Raw genomic sequence first — 21,549 nt, 5'->3', positions numbered from 1 at the left:
TAAGCAGGGTGACAATATACATCCTTGACGTACTCCTTTTCCTATTTGGAACCAGTCTGTTGTTCCATGTCCATTCTAACTGTTGCTTCCAGACCTGCATACAAATTTCTCAAGAGGCATGTCAGGTTTCTTTTACATCTACCAAAACTGTAACTTTAAAATCCTAAAACAGCAATAAATAAAACTGGAATATCATTACCAAATCAGTATTCTGAAGAAAAGGAATCTGGTAGAAGTAAAAATATTTGATAAAAATGAAACAAATAATTTGCAGAAGTTATCAGTTTAAATCAGGAAGAAAATAGAGATCTAAACTTGGTTTGCTTGACCCCTACAACCTGCACTATCTAGGAGCTTGACTACTCTTTGAGAAAACTCTGTTCCAGTGTCATCTTACCTTGTTTGGATGGTGAACAACATATTCAATACGTTCATTGTGTTTTACATATACCCAACCTGTGGCTTTCAAAACTTTAAAACAGCAAACAATGTGATTTATATGATTAATACATTTGTATTCTGAAGCACGATAAAACTTATGAAAAGTAATTAACATTTGAAAATACTGAACACCTCCCTCATCTCCTTAATCTAATCAACTTTCACTAGATATTTCTCCTATGGATAAAGGAAAAATGATATATATTTTTAAAAAATGAGTTGTACTTAAACTCCCTTACTACATAAAACAGTAAAGAACATACAAGTTTTGTTCCCTCCACCCTACTACTCTCTACTGTTTAGGATCTTGACAGCTGTGTTCCAACACAAAAGGGAAGAAAGTGTCTGGGCCTCCCTCCCTAGTTGTGGGAGGAGCTGTAGGACTTGGCCCTGGAAGGGGCACTGGCTTCAGCCATTGTTGGAGCCCTGGCCGTGCCTCTCAGCTCTGATCTCTGCGCCTGATCTCTCAGAGCCTCGTCATAGAGGTCTGGGAAGGAAGTCCGGACGGTATCGTGGATCTTGGCCAGCACCTCCAACACCTTCATCTTATTGGTTTCAAACAAGCTCTCGGGCCCCACAGGAACTCCTAGTGTGGAGGATCGCCATTGGGCACCTGTCGGTACTTCAGGTACTTCTTCTGCACCAGATCTTTGGTGATGAGCTTTCTGGGCTCCCCAGAGATCCAGTGCCTCCTCCCAGTATAGACCCCCAACACACTGAGGAATTCCCTGACCTCCTCCCTGCTGGAGAGGTTACCCTTCATGAAGATAATGCCCAGGAGCACCATGAGGAAACCAGACTTGGGAAGACCCCCCCTCATCACTCAGACCTTCATCGCCCCCGAGGTTGAGCTTGTTGATGAGGGCATAGATGTTCCTGCTATGGTCGACTTCCGTCAGCTCAAGGCCAAATACCAGCTCCATGTGCTTAGAGGCTCTCCTGAGGATCTCAGGGATGTGCTGCCTATACATGCTGCCAACGACCTTCAGCAGGGCGTGCTGCGAGATGGGCTCCTTCTTGGTGTACTTCTCCAGCAGGAACTCCAGCAGCATGCTGGCCTTCCTGGTCAGAGGATCTATGCAAGGGCTCTGAGTGGCAGGGGCTGCCTGGGAGGCACCTGCACTTTCCTCTTCTGGGCCCTGGGCACCTTCATCAGATCCTGCACAGGAAGGCCCTGCATCAGGAGAGCTAAGGGCCATGGCTCCCTGAAGCTCCTGGTGATCTCCAGTAGCAGGGGAGCTCGGGGGAGAACCCTGAGGGACAGACGAGGGGAAGGAGGGGCACTCCTCTTTGGGGGCTACAGCAGCACTGAACTGGGCCTCCTGGGGACAATGAGTGTCCCCCTGGAACTGGTGGCATTTCACATGGGCATGGTACTTGTTCCTATGCCTCTGAGGCATGGTGACACAGGTTATGGATCACAGACGCATGTGGGCAGGGTGGCAGGCAGGAAGGGCACCTAGAGGAAGGACAAGCAGATGTTGTGAGCAACTGCAGTGAGGAGATTCCTCCCTGGTTTGAACCAAAGCCGCCTCTGAGGGGTCCTTGAGGCCAGTGCTCTAGGACCCACAAGTCTTGTGTTCTCCTGGTGAGCTCCTCCCTTGAGACGACTGAGTAGGAAGTGAGAGTGATCGCTGGGGCACAGTCAGACAGACCTGCCTGGGCTTTAGAGGGAGGCCTGTGGGGGCTGGCAGGGGAGGCAGGTCCTTTCAGTTCACATTTCAGAGTCATGATGCAAATTGGGGAAAGACTCCCTCATATCCCCCTGCCCCAAAACCCACCCAACCTGTTCCCTCTCTTGCTTTGAAGTTGATGCTGCCACCTTCCCTGTCAACCCAGACGATGAGAGGAGGGAATGTTCAGGACTCCAATGAAGGGAGCCGGGACCCACCTTCTGCTGTCTCGAGGCTGCCCCTTCACAACCAAGCTGCAACCTCCCCTGACAGACCACTGCCCCCGTCCCCGTGTTTGGCTGGGAGGAAGTGCTGGCCACAGGGGAGGGTCCTGAGTCGGCCATGTGATGGGAAGGATGGTCATTACCCTGACTCCTCCCTCTGCTGACCTGCTGCCAGCCCTTTGGAACGAGGTCCCCTCTTCCCCGAGTGTCCCGTGTCAGTGATGGCAGTCAGGGAGCCCCTCAGCCTTTAGAACTGCCCAGATGCTGACCGGTTGCTTTCTGGCCAAGTCACGCTGGGTAAGGGGTTAGGCGTGGCCACCAATCTGGGGTGTGGAGACAGTCCCACCCGCGGGTCCCTCCTTCACTCCACAGAATCCCGGACTTCCCTCTACTGAACAGAACCAGGGTCCAGCAACACTACACCCAGATCCACCACCCCTGGACCCAGGTTACGTCCCGAGGACCCACGTGTATAGCCGATGGACATTGGACCTAAGAATCAGGTCTGAGCCTCTGGGCGTAGAGCAGGTGCGGGGTTGCCGGGGGGCTGTGAAGTCCCCTCTTTTTGGATGGAAAAGGTGTTGGGAGTGCCAGGGCATATCTTTGTACCTATCCAGTGCACTTGTAACTCATGTCACCGCCGACTTGGACCCCTGATGAGACCTCGGACTCCTCCCTCTGGTCACAGCTACAGCAGCTCTCAAAGACAGCAGCCCTCTCAAAGATGGCATGGCACCCCAGCATGGGTAGGGGGCTGTCACTTCCTATCATGCGCATCTGGGCTCCAGGAAGACAGCAGGGGCGGGGCCTGGGTGGGCGGGATTCTGGGGGAGTTTCCGGCAAGAGGGGGGATGTGGTCCCTTCTTCGACTCATAGTGGGTCCTGGGATGTCCCTGCTGATCTCAGTCAACTGGCCTCACTCCCTGCCTCTCACTTCTCTAAGTAAACCAAGCAGGAAGAATTTGGGAGCCTGAGCCTGACAGCCTTCCTGGAGCTGCTGAGGCAGACAGTGAGGGCACTCTGGGGCTCCTTGTGTGCTGAGTGATTCTCTGTGTTCTCTGTCCCTGCCTTCCTCCGACTGTAATGCTGTATTACTTCCCGTTTGCTGACCTGAGGGCAAGACCTCACCTGGAAGATGTCAGATCCGCAGACGCTGGGTGAGAAGTGCACCGGCATCTCATCTGGACGATTCTGCCTAAGGCTTCCTGGAAATGGCTGCTGCAGGTAAGATAAGCGAGAGGGAAGGATGGGTGAATGCTTTCTGTGGTGTGGAACCCCTCACATCTCACTCAGGATCTTCATATTGACTGCAGGCGGAGCCTGGAAACCCTTCCCTTTCTGGTATAAAACGACCCCTGTCCCCAACCATGCCCCACACAATCCCAGCAGAGAAAGTGAAGGGGCTCCTTAGCCTGACTATTCTCACTGCGGGCTCTTAGTCGACTGTAGGGACATTGCTTGAAAGTTCTGAGATGAATTTCGGTCCTTTTGTATAATTACTGTGATACAGGCTTTTCTCTTTTAGTGCATTTGTGACAGTCTCTTAAGCTCATCATTTACAAGGGCCAGTTGTCATCAACTACAAAGTTTGTGCTGGTTATTGCATGACCTCTGGGCCATACTGCCATGTCCATCCCAAACGTTGGTGCCCCATGATCCTGGCATGGGGCTCTGAGATGCTGCCTCAGGTTCCTTCAGTGAAGCAGTGGAGGTTCATGGTCCCACGGCCCAGTGGAAGAATCAACCGCTCCAGTTTAAAGCCTTTTCCAGCTGATCCTGTTGTCTGTTTCCTTTGTGGCCTGCACACCTGTGTCAGCCTCAGAGTACTCCCCGACCTGGGCACTCGTTGGGTCAAGTTCAAAGGAGACTTATTGTTCCTCAGGGATTATTTAGTTTTGTGTTCTTGCTTTTGTTAGTAGTTGTCTTTATTCCTTGTATAATTTTCCATGGTTTGTTCTGGGTACAGGAAACAGCCGCCCACGTGTGACTCAGCTACTCTGGATGTGGTACTAAATCTGTAAAGGATTTAAGGAAAATCAACAGTCTTACAATATGTCCTCAAGAATACACAAAACACTCTTCTGTTTGAGACTTCTTTTTCCTTAGGCGCTCAGGAAATTCTTCTTGTTGCCTTCATGTAGACTGCATGTGTTTTTCTAAGGTTTCTTTGTAACTACATTTTTCATATTGTTGCTTTCGTTTATGGTGTGTTTTCTATTACATGGTTTGAGTATCGATTCTTCCAGACCAGTCTCTTGATTTTGCTGTGTTGATCATTTTATGCCAGATTTCTGAAGTTAGTTATATGTGTCAATGTTTTCTGTGCCTGCTTCCTAAGAATTTTAATTCGAGGATCACATTCTTACTGTGATATTTTGTTTTTCATTATTGCTGACTTTTATTCATTTTGCATTGGTGCATGTAACTCTGTACTGGCTATGTGTTCTTATCCATATTTTTTCTAGTTTTTAAATTAGTAGACTTTTAAAAGTTGTTTTAATCGACAGATCCTTGCTTTATAATGTTGTGTTGTTTCTGCTGTACAACAGAATGAATCAGCTCTACCTATACATATTCCTCCTGCCTGATGAGACTTCCTCCCACCCCCTCATCTCACCCCTCTAGGCTGTCACACAGCACCAGGCTGAGCTCCCTGTACTATATAGCAATTTCCTGCCAGCTATCTTTTGTACACATGGGACTCTATATTTGTCAGTGGCACGCTCTCAATTCGTCCTACACACGCCTTCCCTTGCTGTGTCCACAGGTCCATTCTCCACATCTGTGTCACTACTCCTGCCCTTCAAATAGGTTCGTGAGTACCATTCCTACTTTCCATGTATATGCGTTAATGTACGTTACTTTTCTGTTTCTAAATTACTTCGCTCTGTAAACAGGGTCTAGGTGCATCCACCTCACTACAAGTGACGTAAATTAGTTCCTTTTTATGGCTAATATTCCATTGTATGTGGCTACCACAACTTCGTTATCCAGTCATTGGTCAGTTGAAGTCTTCTTTGCTTCCACGTCCTGTCTATTGTAAGCAGTGCTGCAGTGAACACTGGATACAGGTGTTTTTTCAACTATTCTTTTCTCAGTGTATATGCCCAGCATTTCTATTACTGGGTCATATGGTAGTTTTAATTCTAGTTTTAAAGGAATCTCCCCAGTGTTCGCCATAGTGGCTATATCAATTTCCATTCCCACCTTTTCTCTAAACTCTCCCCAGCATTTACTGCGTGTACAATTTTTGATGATGGCCATTCTGACCTGTATGAGGTGACACCTCATTGTAATTTTGATGTGCATTTCTCTCATGATGAGCGATGTAGCTCCTCTTTTCATGTGTTTATGAGTTTGTTGCCCCTCTGTATTTCTTTTTTAAAAGAACAGATTTAGGATTGGAGGAAATTCAGCAGATAGAACAGAGAGGTCCCATACAGCCACTCTCTTCCTCCACTTGGTATCTTCTATTATTAGCATCTTGTATTGGTTCAATGGATACAAGTTCGTTTTTTACAGTTGATCAACTAATGTCAACATGTTATTATTAACTATTGTCCATTATTTACAGTACCTTTTAGTTTTTGTGTTTTACAGTTCTTTAGTGTTTGACAGATGCATGATAGTATCAACTCAGCTCTTTGTGAATGCCCTGTGGATCTCCCATGCTCCATCTGTTCATCCCTCAAAACCTCACTTGGAACCCCTGACAACTACTGAACGTTTTACTCTTTCTAAAGATTTGCATTTTCCAGACTGTAACACTGATGGACTCATACAGTATGTCGGCTTTTTGTACTGGCTCCTTCTGCTAATCAATATACTTTGAATTTTCTCTATAACTTGTTACGGTTTGAAATGTTTTCTTCCAGGACTGAATAGCATTCCATGTACCTTACCGTAGTTTGTTTACCCACTCGTGTACTGAAGGTCATCTTTGGTGATTTCAGTTTTTGGCAGCTATGACTTATTCTGCTATTAAAATTTGGTTGAAGGTTTTTGGATGGGCTTAAGGTTTTGGCTCTTTTGAGTAAATACCTTAACGCTCATTTGCTAGATCATATGATAAGACTATATTTAGCTTAAAAGAACTTGTCAGACAGTTTTGAAAGTATCAGTGTCACTGCATTCCCTTTAGCAATGAATTCATTTTCAGGTAGTTTGCCTGTTTCCTCTTCATTGATTTGGACTTCTGTGTTTCTGGCTTGTTCCTTCATTTGTGTAGTATTTCTTTTCCTTTTTCATTATTATTATTATTGTTTTAATTATCATGATTGAGGTCTCCTTTTCCCAGGCTTCAAGGTTGAATTCTTTCTTCCTTTTTGTTTCTGCCCTCTAAGGTTGTTCCAGTGGTTTGTGTAAGCTTCTTATAGAATGAGATTTGCGCTGAGCTTTTGTTTGTTTGTTTGTTTGCTTTTTCCTCTGATGGGCAAGGCTGAGTAAGGTGGTATTTCTGTCTGCCGATGATCGGGTTTGTATTTTTGTTGTCTTTGTGGTTTAGATGAGGCGTCCTGCACAGGGTGCTATCAGTGGTTTGGTGATGCCGGGTCTTGTATTCCTGTGGTTTCCTTTGTGTCAGTTCTCACTATTTGATATCCTAGGGTTAGTTCTCTGCTAGTCTAGGATCTTGGAGCCAGTGGATCCACTCTAAAGGCTCAGGGCTTGACCTTGAGTTTTGCGTGGGTCTATACGTTCTTTTCTGCTCGTCATGTACTCCTGTCCACTCTCAGCTGGTACTCTGCATGCACTTCTGTGTCTGAAGGTGTATTCCTGATGTATCCATGGAGAGAGATGTATTCCACATCCACCAACTCCTCTTGCCATTTTGTTCCTCCTGGGGAAGATTCGTGAGAGTCCCTTGGACTTCAAGGAGATCTAACCAGTCAATTCTAAAGCATGTCACTCCTGAATATTCATTGGAAGGACTGATGCTGAAGCTGAAACGCCAGTATTTTGGCGACCTGATGTGAAGAACTGACTCATTGGAAAAGACACCGATGCTGGGAAAGATGGAAGGCAGGAAGAGAAGGGGGTGACAGAGGATGAAATGGTTGGCATCACCTACTCAATGGACATGAGTTTGAGCAAGCTCTGGGAATAGGTGATGCACAGGGAAGCCTGGCGTGCTGCAGACCATGGGGTTGCAAAGAGTCAGACACGACCGAGAGACTGAACAGAACAGATGAATCATCAAAATATTCTTGTCATTCCTATATTTTCTGGATGAGTTGAAGCCTTCCCTTGCTGCAAGGCTGATTCCCTTATGGTGGCAAAGAAGTGTGAGAAAATGTGTTCTCTGCTTGGTTTATCAAGTGTGATCCAGGCACACATTTCCCTGGGCAAATTATACAAGCTTTAACCAAAACCTTGCAGGCTTCTTGAAATTATCATTGTCCCTATGAGCCACAAACTTCAGGGAGGATTGACAGAAACAATACAAAAACTGGACTCTGGCAATATAAGAATTAGGAACATAGGGCTTAATGAATTACAAATATGATGATAATTTTCCTGATTTTTTTTAAAGATTACTGTCTTTTAAAAATCTTTCATTTTCTAGATATAAGGAAATTTTTTAACACAGCAATTTGATAAATTGTACCTTTGTCATTAAAATTGAAACATTAATTTTTCTCTTCCTACCGTATCACTCCAGAAATTAGAAACTCTCAGTGTTCTTCTTTTCTTAGGAAAATTGTTATTTTTCAAAAGTTCAGTGAGAATCTGTTCTTGTAGCGGGACACAAGTGGAAACATTGATTACACTGCCGAGACTTTGACTGGAATGTCATATTTGACAGACACAGGTAGACTTGGATATGACCAGATAACTTGAGGAAACTAAGGTTAACCATAGGGAGCCATAAAAACCCTTTGGAAAAACAGCCTGGGACCTTGCTGACAGAATTCCCATCAGCCTTACCAGGTGAGTAAGGAAGATCACTTCTGACAGGCACGGGAACTTTAGGATGTTTTAGGGACTTCAGGAAGAGAGGAATTCATCCAGATCTCTAGGTTTGACAACAAGTGTTTGCTGTGGCTTCCTAGCCTCAAGAGGCTATTAAAATTTCCTTCTGAAGACTCCTTATGAACCATTCCAGCAAAGCAGATTTAAAAGCACCTATTGGCAAATTGTTATTCTTACTGTACTTAGATAAATAATCAGGCCGAGTTTATTGAATTTAGACTTCTTTGGAAACAAATTAGGTCTTAGTCTTCCTGTCTTCAGTAGAAATGAGGGAGATGATAGACAGAAAAAATTGGTTCGATAGAAAGTGTACTACACATGTGTGGGTATTAGGTTCTAGTGGTATTACGTTTCCTTGAAGTTTTATTATTTACCTGCAAACTGGGTTGGATCCTAAATTTTTCTAGTGTCCACCTGTATCTAGCTGCAACTTTCTTACTAAAATTACCAATTTCTCCCATCCTTTTGATGCGTCTGTGGGAAGACGGTAAGCTCCAAGAGATACACCTCTGCCATCTTGATCTGCTCACTCTCCCATTCTTTTGACTTGAATCACTGAGAACTAACATTGCCATTTTCCTGAAGTCCTGCAACGTGAAGCTAGATGACTTGATGCAAAGATCAGAGAAATTGTCACAACACCTTATGTTCAAATAGACTTCATGCCTGTTGCTGTACGAGCCACTCAGAAAGTTAACCTGATCACCCAGAGATATTGCTAACTGTGATAGAGACATTTCAAACTGCAATAGTTGCTTCAATCCTGACACCTAGAAAACTTCTTGACGAGCTACCCCCTGGGCTCAGAAACTGGTTTGTAACCAGCTCCAATCGTTAACATCTGCTTTTCTTTTGTTTCCTTAGAAATGCCTCTTATTAATAACTACCTGATACCGCTTGCACCCTAGCCCTAGCTTTGGGAGCCCACCTGCATCACCACCTATTGAAATGAGATACCACTCTTTAAATGAACTGACCTGTTCTCAGAATTATGCAACTGCTGCCATGAAATGGAGGACTCCACTAATCCATTCTCTCTCTCCACAGTGACCAGATCAGCTTTTACCATGTGAGACTTGCAGGCAAGTTTCAGAGGAGGGACCTGTCAAGGTTTAGGGCACTCTGCCCCCAAATATAACAGTGGCATATTGATTATTTTGAATTCAAGTTACTTAAGAAACAGCCAACAGAGGAGGGACATTCCGCTGCCCCCTGATATCTGCCTCCCTGAGAGCAGGAAATACATCTCATATGAAGGATGTACTGCCTGCATCTGGAGACAGAGGGAAACCCTTCTAACCAGAAATAGGCAGTTCAAGCAGAGAAGCCTGTATACACACACCTTGTTAAGTCTTTCATTTACTACCCTGGGTACAGATTCAGTTTAGATTCCTTACTAGTTGAGTACCTAAAACCTAAGTTGATTTGTCCTGTCGATTCCTCACAAATTGTTTTGTTGTCTACAAAATAAAGAAGCTGCCTGCTTTGCCCACTTCTTAGGTCCCATTTCTATGACACTTCTTGTGCGCGTGAATTGCAGTTTGTCTCTTTTTCTCCTGTTACCCTGTCTTGTGTCAAGTTTACTAGTAGTCTAACCACAAGAATTCAAAAGGGGTAAAGGGAGGAATGTCCTTCCCTAAACACCTCAAGGGAGTTCACCCTTACATCTCAGAAACTCCCTGGAGACGATGTGTGTAGAATACCAGTCTGTGCACTGGAATCTCCTACATTGAGATAAGAGCAGAGACACCTTAGATTTCTGTCTGTTAGGGGCCAAATTGTGTCCCCTCCACAAATGCATATTGAAGGCATAACTCAGAGTACTTCAGAATGCAACTGTAGTTTGAAATAAGGTCTTTTTTTTTAAAATTAATTTTATTTTATTGTTAAACTTTACATAATTGTATTAGTTTTGCCAAATATCAAAATGAATCCATCACAGGTATACATGTGTTCCCCATCCTGAACCCTCCTCCCTCCTCCCTCCCCATACCATCCCTCTGGGTCGTCCCAGTGCACCAGCCCCAAGCATCCAGTATCGTGCATTGAACCTGGACTGGCATCTCGTTTCATACATGATATTTTACATGTTTCAATGCCATTCTCCCAAATCTTCCCACCCTCTCCCTCTCCCACAGAGTCCATAAGACTGTTCTATACGTCAGTGTCTCTTTTGCTGTCTCGTATACAGGGTTATCGTTACCATCTTTCTAAATTCCATATATATGCGTTAGTATACTGTATTGGTGTTTTTCCTTCTGGCTTACTTCACTCTGTATAATAGGCTCCAGTTTCATCCACCTCATTAGAACTGATTCAAATGTATTCTTTTTAATGGCTGAGTAATACTCCATTGTGTATATGTACCATAGCTTTCTTATCCATTCATCTGCTGATGGACATCTAGGTTGCTTCCATGTCCTGGCTATTATAAACAGTGCTGCGATGAACATTGGGGTACACGTGTCTCTTTCCCTTCTGGTTTCCTCAGTGTGTATGCCCAGCAGTGGGATTGCTGAATCATAAGGCAGTTCTATTTTCAGTTTTTTAAGGAATCTCCACACTGTTCTAACCCTGAAATAAGGTCTTTAAAGCGACGGTTGAGTTGAAATGAAGTCATTAGGATGGGCCATAACCCAGTGTGACTATAAGAAGAAATTGAGACACAAAAGGAGGCACCAGGGATATATGCACTCAAAAGGAATGCCAAGTGAAGACAGTGGCCACCTGGCAGCCAGGGGGAGAGGCCTCAGGGTAAACCAGCCCTCATCTTGGACTTGCAGCCTCTAGAACTCTGAGAAAATAAATTTCCGTTATTTCAGCCACCCATTCTGTGGGGTTTAGTTGTGGAAAGCCTAACAAATCAGTACGTTACTCCAGGTAGAGATTTCTTCCTGGATAGTCTTTTTACTTTCCTGTCATTCCTAAAGGCTATCTCAAGATCTTGCTTATGTGATTGAAGCTCCTTGTTTCTAAAGTTGATGGGCATAGGGGAGGTCTTGATCTTAGCCTCACCAGAACTAGCATATAGCCTTTCAAAGAGCAGATGCTCAAAAAATAAATGACGACAGTAAGAGGTCTAACTTGTTAAGATTTAATACCTCCTGCATCTTTCAAGAAGCATATCGAGGCATAAATTATTTAATTTTACAAAACAGAAGACAGAAAAGATGGAAAACAATCAAGGTTGATCATGTTTTGAAATTTTTTTCATTTTATTTTTTCATTCCATTGTGCCAGCAGTATTATTGTGGGATTGCTTCCCATTTCGGCAAAAGTCCCTATTTTGATGTCAAATTTTCTTATCTGGATGATTTTTTAAAAGTCTTGGTCTTCAGTAGGGGCGGGAGAAGCTGCTGGACGTGGCCGTGGAACATGCCTGGTGGTGCCAGGCCTGGCTGGAACTGTGGCTCGAGCTCTCTCCTCATCTCGCAAAGCTTCTTCATATTGTGATGAGAAGGCACTGGGGACCGTATCATTGACTTTTGCCAAAAATTCCAAGACTTTCATTTTGCTGGTTTCAGCATGGGCTCGTGGGCCCCACAGGAACTCGTAACGTGGAGGATCGCTGTTGGCAACCTGGCGGTACTCCAGGTACTTCATCATCACAAAGTCTTTGGTGATGAGCTTCCTGGGCTCTCCGTAGATGAAGTGTTTTCTCCCAGCATATACTCGAATCATATTCAAGAATTTCCAGATATCTTCCTCAGCGGCACAGTTGCCCTTCACGAAGATCACACCCAGAACTGTCATCAGGAGACCGGTCTTAGGTAAGCCCCTACCATCCCACACTCTCCCATTGTTGGGCAGGTTCAGTTTGCTGACAAGGTCATAGGAGTGGATGGTTGAATCAACTTCCTTCAAGTCAACTGCAAAGACAGCCTTGATGTGTTCAGAGGCTCTCTTGAGAATCTCGGCAAATCGGTTATGGTATCTTGGGTGGATAATCTTCAGCATGTTTTCCTTCATGATGGGCTGCTTCATTTTATATTTATGCAGAAGGAACTGTTCCAACACACCTGTCATGCTGTTCAGAGTATCACTGTAGGTGTTCTCGGTAGAAGATGAGACATCGGAGGAACCCGAATCTTCCTCATCTTGACTGGTATCTTCTTCATCAGATGTTGTGTCAGAAGTAGTTGAAAAAGTGCTGGTAGTAGATGGGGCTTCCGAAGACCCCTGGGAAGTGCTATTTGACCCAGTAGCTGAGGAGCTCTGTGAATTATCTTCTAAAAGAGAAGAGGTAGAGGGAAGCTCTTCCATTCCTGCAGCGGGCTGAACTCCCTTTTGACTCTGGGGCTCATATCGGGCCTGGTGGCGTTTCTCACGGATGCAGAGCTTATGATTCTGACCCCGAGGCATGATGACTGCGCTGGGGGACAATGATTAGAAGTGTGAGTAGGAGGGCAGGTGATAAGGGCACACAGGAAGACGAAGGTTGAGTGTGCAGCCGCAGCAGGGAAATACCACCTTGGTTATCAGGAAGGCTACATTTGTGGTTTTCTTGAGGGCACTGTTCTGAAAACCCCCAGGGTTCCTATTCTCCTAATCAGCTGTCCTTTGGGAAACATATTGAAGGAAATTAAAGTGATCTTTAGGCTTCATCCTGCTACCCCTGCCTCAGGCACGCTGGGGTGACAGAAGGGGCTGGTAGCCTCCTACACAGAGGCATCTGTTATTTCGCATTCAAGATCACCACCCAACTAGTGGCCAGTCATAGGACCCATTCCCTCTGTTCTCTAGTTGGCATCACAAAGCTCCCTGGGATTTCTGAGAAATGAAGAGGTCCTCAGCTTATCACCCCAGTCAGTAGTTATCACCCAGTACTGAGTGCTCAGGGGGAAGTTTTTTGTCCTGGCCTCTGGAGTCCTCAACATGAATTAAGAGTACTTCCTTTGGTTCCCCATAGGGCCTGGTGTCCCCGCCCCTTTCTTGGAATAGTATCTGCACCTTCATACTAAGGGTTTCATTTCCTACACACCTGATATAAATAAATGTTGGTGGAACTTCAGCTTGATAGCTCTTCCCTGGTTCTTCAAGGGCTACAAGGAACAGGGCTGGATTCATTATCACTTCTTTTATTGGTAGATGATCCCTCAGTCCTTGCTTTGACCTCTGTTGTGGCCTGAAAGTCTACCCTCCCTTCCCCTTGGGTCCACCCCGTCTACTACTATACTTTCTTATAGTAGGGCAAGCATCTCCGTGAGACCCCTAGGAAAAAGTAAGATTCTCCTCATCCGTCCATACCTGTCCTTGGTCTTCTGAGGCACAGAGGGTGAGATGAATCATATGGTTATGGGGTGTGTGGTTCCCTTCGTCTTCAGGGTATTCAGTTGGTTTCTGGAACACCTGGAAATAATCTCACTGCTGGCCCTAGGCTATACCCCTTGGACCATGTCCCAACCCCACTTGTGACTTCATAGAAGGAAATGGGCATGTCATGTCAACAATGAGCAGGTATCCCAGGGATGCCAGGAAGGGCAGGGTTCTGTGTGGTTTCCTCAGAGTTCTGAGGTCAGAGGGTTTCATAAGTCTAAAGCTTGACTCCCGGCAGGGTGTGGGGCTCCTCTCTCTGTTTACGTAAGGGAGCTCTCTCAGACTAAGGTCCTCACTCCCTGTGGTGCCAGAGAGGGAAAGTCTGGGAATGCCACACGAGGCTACTTCTACCTGTGCCTTCAGGGATGACATCAGGATTCAGGCTTCTTGGGGCCCTCTGTGTTCAGTGTATGGGTATGCCCTCACTCAGATGCCTCACCTTGACTCCTGGGGGACTCTGGATTTCCTCTTTCTTTCAACCTAAGGTGACCCATGTAGACCAAAGACCATGTCCTTGCAAGCCCTGAAAAGAAGTGAGGGAATGCGCAGCCTGGCAGCCCTGTCTTGGCCTTCTGAGAGCAGACACAGGCCAGTCTCTCTGTGACTTCAGTTCCTCATTCATCTGTCTTTACCTTGACTCCTGTGTCTTCTATGAAAGACTTCTTGGGAAATGCCACGTCTTTGAAAAGTCTTAGTCTGCCTGCAACACATCTCACAGAGAATGGGTAGAGTCCCAGGAGTGATGGGGAAGCTGCAGCCCGGCAGGGGCCCCAGCATAGGTGGTGTGCTATCAGAGAAAACACGCTGATCTCTTCCTTCTCTTCACTGGCCAGACACAGCCTCTTGTAGAACCTTCACTCTAACAGATTTACTCTCTGAAAGGAAGGGGCTGAATTAAATGATTTTCTGCATCCCTGATCTATTGCGGTTTACTGACATTTCCTTTGTAGATAAATTGTCACTGAATGCTGTCTCCTTCCTTATACATACTTCACTTTTATTTTCATTTTTTGTTACTTATTTCTGGGGCCTTTTATTCCAAAACCGTGTTTGGGGTATGAAATTCTGCTATTTAACATGTGAAATACCTTTTGGACTAATGTTCAGAAAGAGGAAGTGACCCAAGATTGGCCTCATCCTGGACGAGTGGCACAGTATGGGCTCTGGAGGAATTCAGTTCCGGGGTTCAGTCCAGCTCCTATCATTTATGAGCTTTGAATTTGAACTTCTTTATTCCAGCTTCTTTATCTGAAAATTGTGTTTGAAAGCATCTATAGTGTAGGACCACAGACATGTGTGATGTATGTAAATCACCTGGCACAGTATGAGACAAGCTTTGGTACTTTGAATGAATGGTAGTTATTACAAAGGTGATTTTGACCCCGAATGATAACAAACTTCCATCACATAATTTTATTTCCTGGCTAGATAATATGCAACTCCAAACAATAATCAAATTCACATCAGCACTAATGCTCCCAAGCAAGTAAAACTAAGCAGTATTTCCCTATTTGAGCACCTGTTTTAATATGTGTTTGGGGTTATCTTCTCCACATGGATGTAAGGACAAGTTCATTTGTCTCAAGGACCAGCAACTTCCCTCTCAGGTGCTTGTTTTTGTCCAAACCACCCCTAATTTAATCCCACTGACAGTAAAAATTGAGCCCTCCCTTAAAGTTTGCCAAATTACACTAAACATAACCTAATTAAACTGCCTGTTTAACAGAGCAAGTTCTGGTGCTCCCATCCCAGAAAAAGAGGGACAGTCCAGTGACGTCTTGGCATCTCGCTTCAATGGGTATCACCCTTATTTCTCCCAAACTCTCTTGCCGGGGTCCAGCCCTGGCTGATCCAGGGAGTTCAAAGCGGGGACGGCATTGATGAGGATCAGGATACAATAGCTTCAATTAGATATTAATTAGAGATGTAAAGAGTAATAGAATGAGGATAGCTCAGTAGGAAAATTCAGTGGAGAAAAGAGGCTGAGTACCTTGGTTTACGTGGGAGACCAATAAAACTTCAAGACAAGAAGTTTGCACCACTTACGTAGGCCACAGGCGTCCTTCCGTTCTCCTGAAGAAGAGGAGACACTGAGGCCTCCCCAGTCAGATCTTAGAAGCCCAGGCATAATTAGTAAGCGTGGCGGGTTCCGCGCTCCAGATGGAGACTCAGCCAGAGTGAGAGAGAGAGCGACATGGGGAGACCAGTCTTTCAAGGAACTGATCCTAATTCTTTATTTTCCATGGTCTACTTTTATACACTGAGATGTTATGCAAAAGTCATGCAGGGTCAGCAGTCCTGACTTTTATCAAAGTCAGGTGCTTCATACAAATGTATACAGAGGTCTTAGGGGTGTTACATCATCTTCTGGTCAGAGGGCCTGCTGACAATTTATGACCCTTTCCTTGTGACAGTGGTCAGTCAACCAGGACACTTATTTCTCCAGGGGTGATTATTCTTAAAACAGACGCCACCCAAATAAAGTTAAATGCCTATAGGGTGAGGGTGTAGTGGGTTTTAGTTAAGGAAAGAATTTACTTAGCCTAAGGTCTAACGTGATTAATATCAAAGGTTAATACTTATTTCTTCTATATATTCATTAATGTGTGTAAGAGCAGGGGATATGGAGACTTAGCAACAAACATTGGCTCAACAAATGAAAAACCCTTCACCAATACAATTTCTAATCAGCCCATTATACTTATACTAATAGTTTTCTAACTTTTCTAAGGAACCTGTTTTTAGAAGGTTTAAAGCATCTCATGCCTCTCACGGTTGGGAGGCTATGAGCAATCACATGTGGCCGGACAAGCCTGTCAGGCAGGCCAGAGAACCTTCAGAGGAGTATGTAGGTTAAAACACTCTTGTCATGCCCAGGAGTTTTTATTAACTGGAGCTCTAGGTTAACTCCTTCTCTGAAAGAGGTGGTGGGGGACAGCCCCCCGTAAAGTCAGAGGTGTAGGTGGGAGCACAAAGTAGTAAAGCAGGCCTGCCTGCTCTGGTTATGGGGATAGATGCTCGAGGATTTCCAGGGGGACTCCTGAGGCCCAATCCCGCCTTTGCGTATGTCGAGCCTCCTTCCTCATGACCTTTGCCATGGGTGGAGTGCCTCACTCTGGCCCCCAACACTCTCTGGACAGCTTTTGATAAAAATGTGTATTTTGAGTGTTCACTTGCCCTGGCTCAAGTGCACAGGGTCCCTTCCATTCCCTATGGTTTTCGGATATCCCCAAATAATGGTGAACATGTGGTTTAGATATATTCCAGGTTTACAGACTCACCTCTGAGAACCATCATATGAGTGTCTGGCATCACTCTCACAGCTTCATCTAGCCCATCATGCATCTGGACTGAAAATGACCTCCCACCGAGGAACTAGACGTTTCCCAGGACCCAATGCCGCCTTAATCAGGTAAATTCGACTTGCTTGCTCTCATTTGGAACCTCCTCTTCCACACCTCCCCCATTTAAATTTATGATTTGTTTATTCCTTAGAGTTAGCTCACCACCTTCGTTATACGGTACCTGCTGCCACACTCAAAATTCCATGGGCAGTGGCTTGGGCTTCATTTTCTTACCAACCCAGTACTATAAGACAGCCTTCTAAACAGAAGATGGTCAATTAATTTGGGAGAAAAGGAAATAATGAGCAAAGATTCTCTTTTATTATGGTTTAAGTGTAATACAGTTTGAATAAGCTAAACACATCTAAGTTCATGTTATTAACTTTTACAAGGAAAGAAGACAGATAAGAAGACAAGCAGAATAAACCAGCGTTTACTCTGAAAGCTCTGTGATCCCAAATACGTATCTCTAGGATTCTTACACATTTCCAAGTAAAATTCTATTCCAGTGTTATGTTACCTTGTTCTGGACCATAAGGAAAATATTGAAGTCTTTTCAACTTGTTTACAAATAATGAACTCCTAGTCTTAAACCTAACAGCAATAAACATGACATCCATGACATTAATAAACCTAGATTCTGAAGCAAAATAAACCTTATGAAGGTTTATTTAAACACTTAAAAATACAAAACACCTCTACCTCCCTAACTAAATCATCTAATTTTGAGAGATATTATTCATATGGATAAAAGGAAAACATGCATATTTTGTTAAAACTGTACCTAAACTCCCACACTACTTAAAACTGTGAAGAACATATGGGTTTTGTTCCCCCCACCCCTACTACCCCGCGCTATTTAAGAGCTGGACTGTTCTCTTCCAACACAAAGGGAACAAAGTGTGCTGACCCCTCCCTAGATGTGGGAGGAGCTGTAGGACTTGGCCCTGGAAGGGGCACTGGCCTCAGCCATAGCTGGAGAAATGGGAATGCCTCTCAGCCCTGCTCTCTCCACCTGATGTCTCAGAGTGCGGGGAGCTGCCCGTGAGAATGGGGTCCTTTGTCCGAAGGACACAGATCTGGGAGCTGCCTCAGTCCTTGAGGGTTTGCTTGCAAACATAGCTCTCTGTCCCACCACCCCAGAGATTAGGTGCTTATTTACTGCAGACACCTGGAGTTCTGTGCAAACTTCTCACACACAGGGAAATGTTATCTGGTGTAAGAAATAATAACAGGGTGCCATTCCCATGCTCTCAAGATTTCTTGTGACTTTTTGTAAGATGTATAGGTCAACCAAGAAAAAATGTCAACTGTCTTGTCTTTCTCACGCTCTTCTGTATAAATATAAGATGCTGAATAAAGTTGGTGTCAGACTGCGTCCCTTCATGGAGACGTGTCTGAACCTCTCGACCCCATCTTTGTTGTAGTCTCTTGCTGTAGTTCCTTTTCTCAGCCCCGCCGTGCACGTTCTCGGGACCTGATCGACTTTGCCGGCTGGCACCGGCATCAGAGCCTCATCATAGAGGTCTGGGAAAGAACTCGGGACCGTATCCTGGATCTTGGCCAGAACTTCTAACACCTTCACCTTATTGGTCTCAGCATAAGCTCTCGGGCCCCACAGGAACTCGTAGCCCGGAGGATCACTCTTGGGCACCTGGCGGTAGTTGAGGTACCCCTTCTGCACCAGATCTTTGGTGATGAGCTTTCTGGACTCCCCAAAGATGGAGTCCTCCAACACACTCTCGTACCCGCACCCAGAGCACACAGCACACACACACACGTGTGGTTTCTTCACTGGAAACTGATTATTCTGCTACCAACGTCCTATCCTCCGGGAAGAGTTCTGGATCCCTGAGGCACATTCACTGGATTTCTATCACTTTGTACAGCTTATTTTAGAGGTGTTATCTTGCTGTAATGGCATTACTTCTATTCACATTTTCTCTCTCATTAGGCCCTGCCTTTTCTGGGGCAGGGAACATACGGCTGGCACTTGGTACACAGACACTCCATTTTGCTGAGGGAATTAATATCCTTCCAGCTATGGATATTACATGGCAAACCTAATACACAAACATTCAAAGCTTGCATTTTATGAAATAATTATTAGCAACGGCCTCCAAATCCTGTCATATTGTCCAAAATCATAGAAACACGGTTTTTAAAGAATGTACTGATACATGCATCGTGGGTCAAATGGAATGAAGCCATGATGTAACTTAGGAGACAAGAGGCTTCCTTCCTTTGCTACCATGGAAAGTCACATCACAGAGGGGCTGACAGCTATGCTGACCAAACCATTAAGACTCAGACTTTGCCTTAACTCTCAGATATCAAATCAAGTAAATTTGGAGCCATCATTATTTTGAAACAGTGGTTAAACAAGAAATTTGGTGCTGGCTTATTGTTCTTTTTGCATTCTTGATATAATTAACGAGTAAGTATTGGATTGACCAAAATTATTTTTCTGGGATGACTTTCATGTACATCAAGTTCCTCCTCCAATACAAAGGGCACTCGACAAATCAAAGAGGTGGGTGAACACTTGGATTCATTTGGTCAAGAATTAGCCTTGACATAAATCTGATTTTACTGAAGAGCATTAAACCCTATGAACTGAAGTAAATATTTGCCTGCTCTCAAAGAGCAGAACCAAAATTTTAATTTATACAGACTTCTATTAAAGTGGTTAACTGATTTAGGATCTATTTGAGTGAGATTTCTAAATGTGGTTTATCAAGTTATGTATCAATACATTTACGGTAAATAAACACCAACCACCTCAACTGAAAAATATTTCTATTGTAGTCCAGAAGTTAGAATATCAAATCATAGTGCTATTTGCTTGCTTCCATCAAAAGAGATTAAGAACTCTTTGACATTCTGTTTGGTTTGACATCCCATATTAATGCTATGTGTTAACTTGGTCGTAATATTATCTATCTTTAGTGCAATATAGTTAAATACACTAAGAGTATATACAACTTGGTGGTTGAAGTAAAAAGTGCAGGGTAAATATACAAAAATAAAATTACTTGTATCTTTTTCCATTATGGCATCAGGCAACCCAACAAATTATAGAAAAGTGTTTCCTCTAGCACAGCAAAGTGCATCTAGTACATTTGTGCTATAAATGTTGTCATGGAAATGGACATAAATCTGTCATTTCAGGAACTTTTGATGTCTAGTCAACAAGTAGGCTGTGACGGATGAAAAAGGAGGAATGGAGTAAAGGGAGAAGTCAGGGGAGCAGGTAACTCCAGATACTCTACCTAGACAAGCTCTTCCATTGGGGGCCAAGCGGAGGCCTGGAGATGGACACAGACAGCGTGGCCCCTCTTCCGTGTCTTTACAGCTGTACTGGCAGTTGGTCATGGCACACGTCCTAGAGTCTGTGAAAAGAGGCACGGGTTAGCCTTTTCCCCAGGAGATGATAAAAAATGCTCACTAAGGAACGATCCCTGAGACATGAAATGTAACACGTGGAATGGTATCAGAGGATAAGCTTCATCATCTGAGTCCCAGATGGAGATCCAAATGGAATCTGTGCAGGGGTGGTGTCTTGTTGGCCCCCTGGTTGATTCTGTTGGCCAATGCATTGCACCTGACTGTCTAGGCACAGCATGCACCCCTCAGTCACCAAAGACAGCATCTCTCTCTCTTCCTATATAAGATCCTTTACATCACCTGACTGGTCTCTACTATTGGCTGAAATGCAACCTCTGATAGAGATGATTCATTTGAATAAATAGGGTAAAAAAATGCAAATTCTACCCATCTCTCCATTCATATCTAGCCTTCTTGAGAGTCACTCAAATCTTTAAACCTTGTCTTTTAGGTGCATGTATTAAAACACGCAGCAGATAAGGCTGATCAGCTACCCAAAAGCCATTCCCATTACTGAGGCTGAAAAGCCAGTTACACATCTTTTTCCTAGCTTCCCATGCAGCAACAAGGGAGTGTCCATATGGTTCGGTTATAGCCAAAGAGATATTCAATAAGTCTGCTGGAGTTTCTGGAAAAGATGCTGCTGCATGACAAAACGGATGGACACAAAAGAGGCGTTTGTTTCCTGGCATCGCTCCTTTTCCCTTTGTCTTGCCTACCTTTGATGTGTGTGTGATATCTGGAGCTAGGGCAGCCATATTGTGACCACAAGGCCACAAGCATGAGGATGAAATCAATACCCTGAAGATGGCAGAGGCTGAGTCCTTGGTGACCTGTTCTGGAACTGCTTGCCTCCAGCTTTTAAAAGTAAAGATAATTTAGTTCGATTTTTCTGTCACTCATTGCTAAATAGACCGTGTCTCACAAAAACACATATCCCGAGTAGGGTTCCAGTATATATGGATCAAAAGTGCCTATAACAGGGGAGCACTGTGAATATCCTCTCTTTATACACCCGCATCTATAACATGCCAGTCAACCAGCTGGACGAAAGAGATTGCAAAGGGGTGTGTAAGTAAAATCAGCATCCGAGAGAGACATTCAGGGCCACCTGGCCACTGGAAGCTATAAACAGGGAGGCAGAGGCAACCTTCACATGTATAGTAATAGACAAAGAGGGTACCAGGACAGACA

At 44.5% G+C, this 21,549-nt stretch overlaps 1 protein-coding gene, 1 long non-coding RNA gene and 1 pseudogene across 2 annotated transcripts; 1 reads left to right on the top strand and 2 right to left on the bottom strand.

Moving 5' to 3' along the window:
- Positions 1-800: 800 nt before the first annotated feature.
- Positions 801-1,841, bottom strand: LOC147339791 (melanoma-associated antigen B4-like; annotated as a pseudogene).
- Positions 1,842-3,494: 1,653 nt separating this feature from the next.
- On the top strand, positions 3,495-7,706 carry LOC147339790 (uncharacterized). Its single transcript, XR_015158487.1, has 2 exons — positions 3,495-3,562; positions 5,939-7,706. It is a non-coding gene; the product is annotated as an uncharacterized LOC147339790 (long non-coding RNA).
- Positions 7,707-11,499: 3,793 nt separating this feature from the next.
- LOC147339789 (melanoma-associated antigen B5-like) lies at positions 11,500-15,356 on the bottom strand. The gene has a single exon (XM_086386716.1). The coding sequence runs from the start codon at positions 12,668-12,670 to the stop codon at positions 11,627-11,629; it is 1,044 nt and encodes a 347-aa protein (XP_086242842.1). The 5' UTR covers positions 12,671-15,356; the 3' UTR covers positions 11,500-11,626.
- Between the last annotated feature and the right edge of the window lie 6,193 nt (positions 15,357-21,549).

This window comes from Bos grunniens, chromosome X, assembly GCF_055505025.1.
Source record: "Bos grunniens cultivar Pamir isolate PY7600 chromosome X, Bosgru_T2T1.0, whole genome shotgun sequence".
Taxonomy (NCBI): Eukaryota; Metazoa; Chordata; class Mammalia; order Artiodactyla; family Bovidae; genus Bos; species Bos grunniens.
This window is presented reverse-complemented; position numbering and strand designations above follow the sequence as displayed.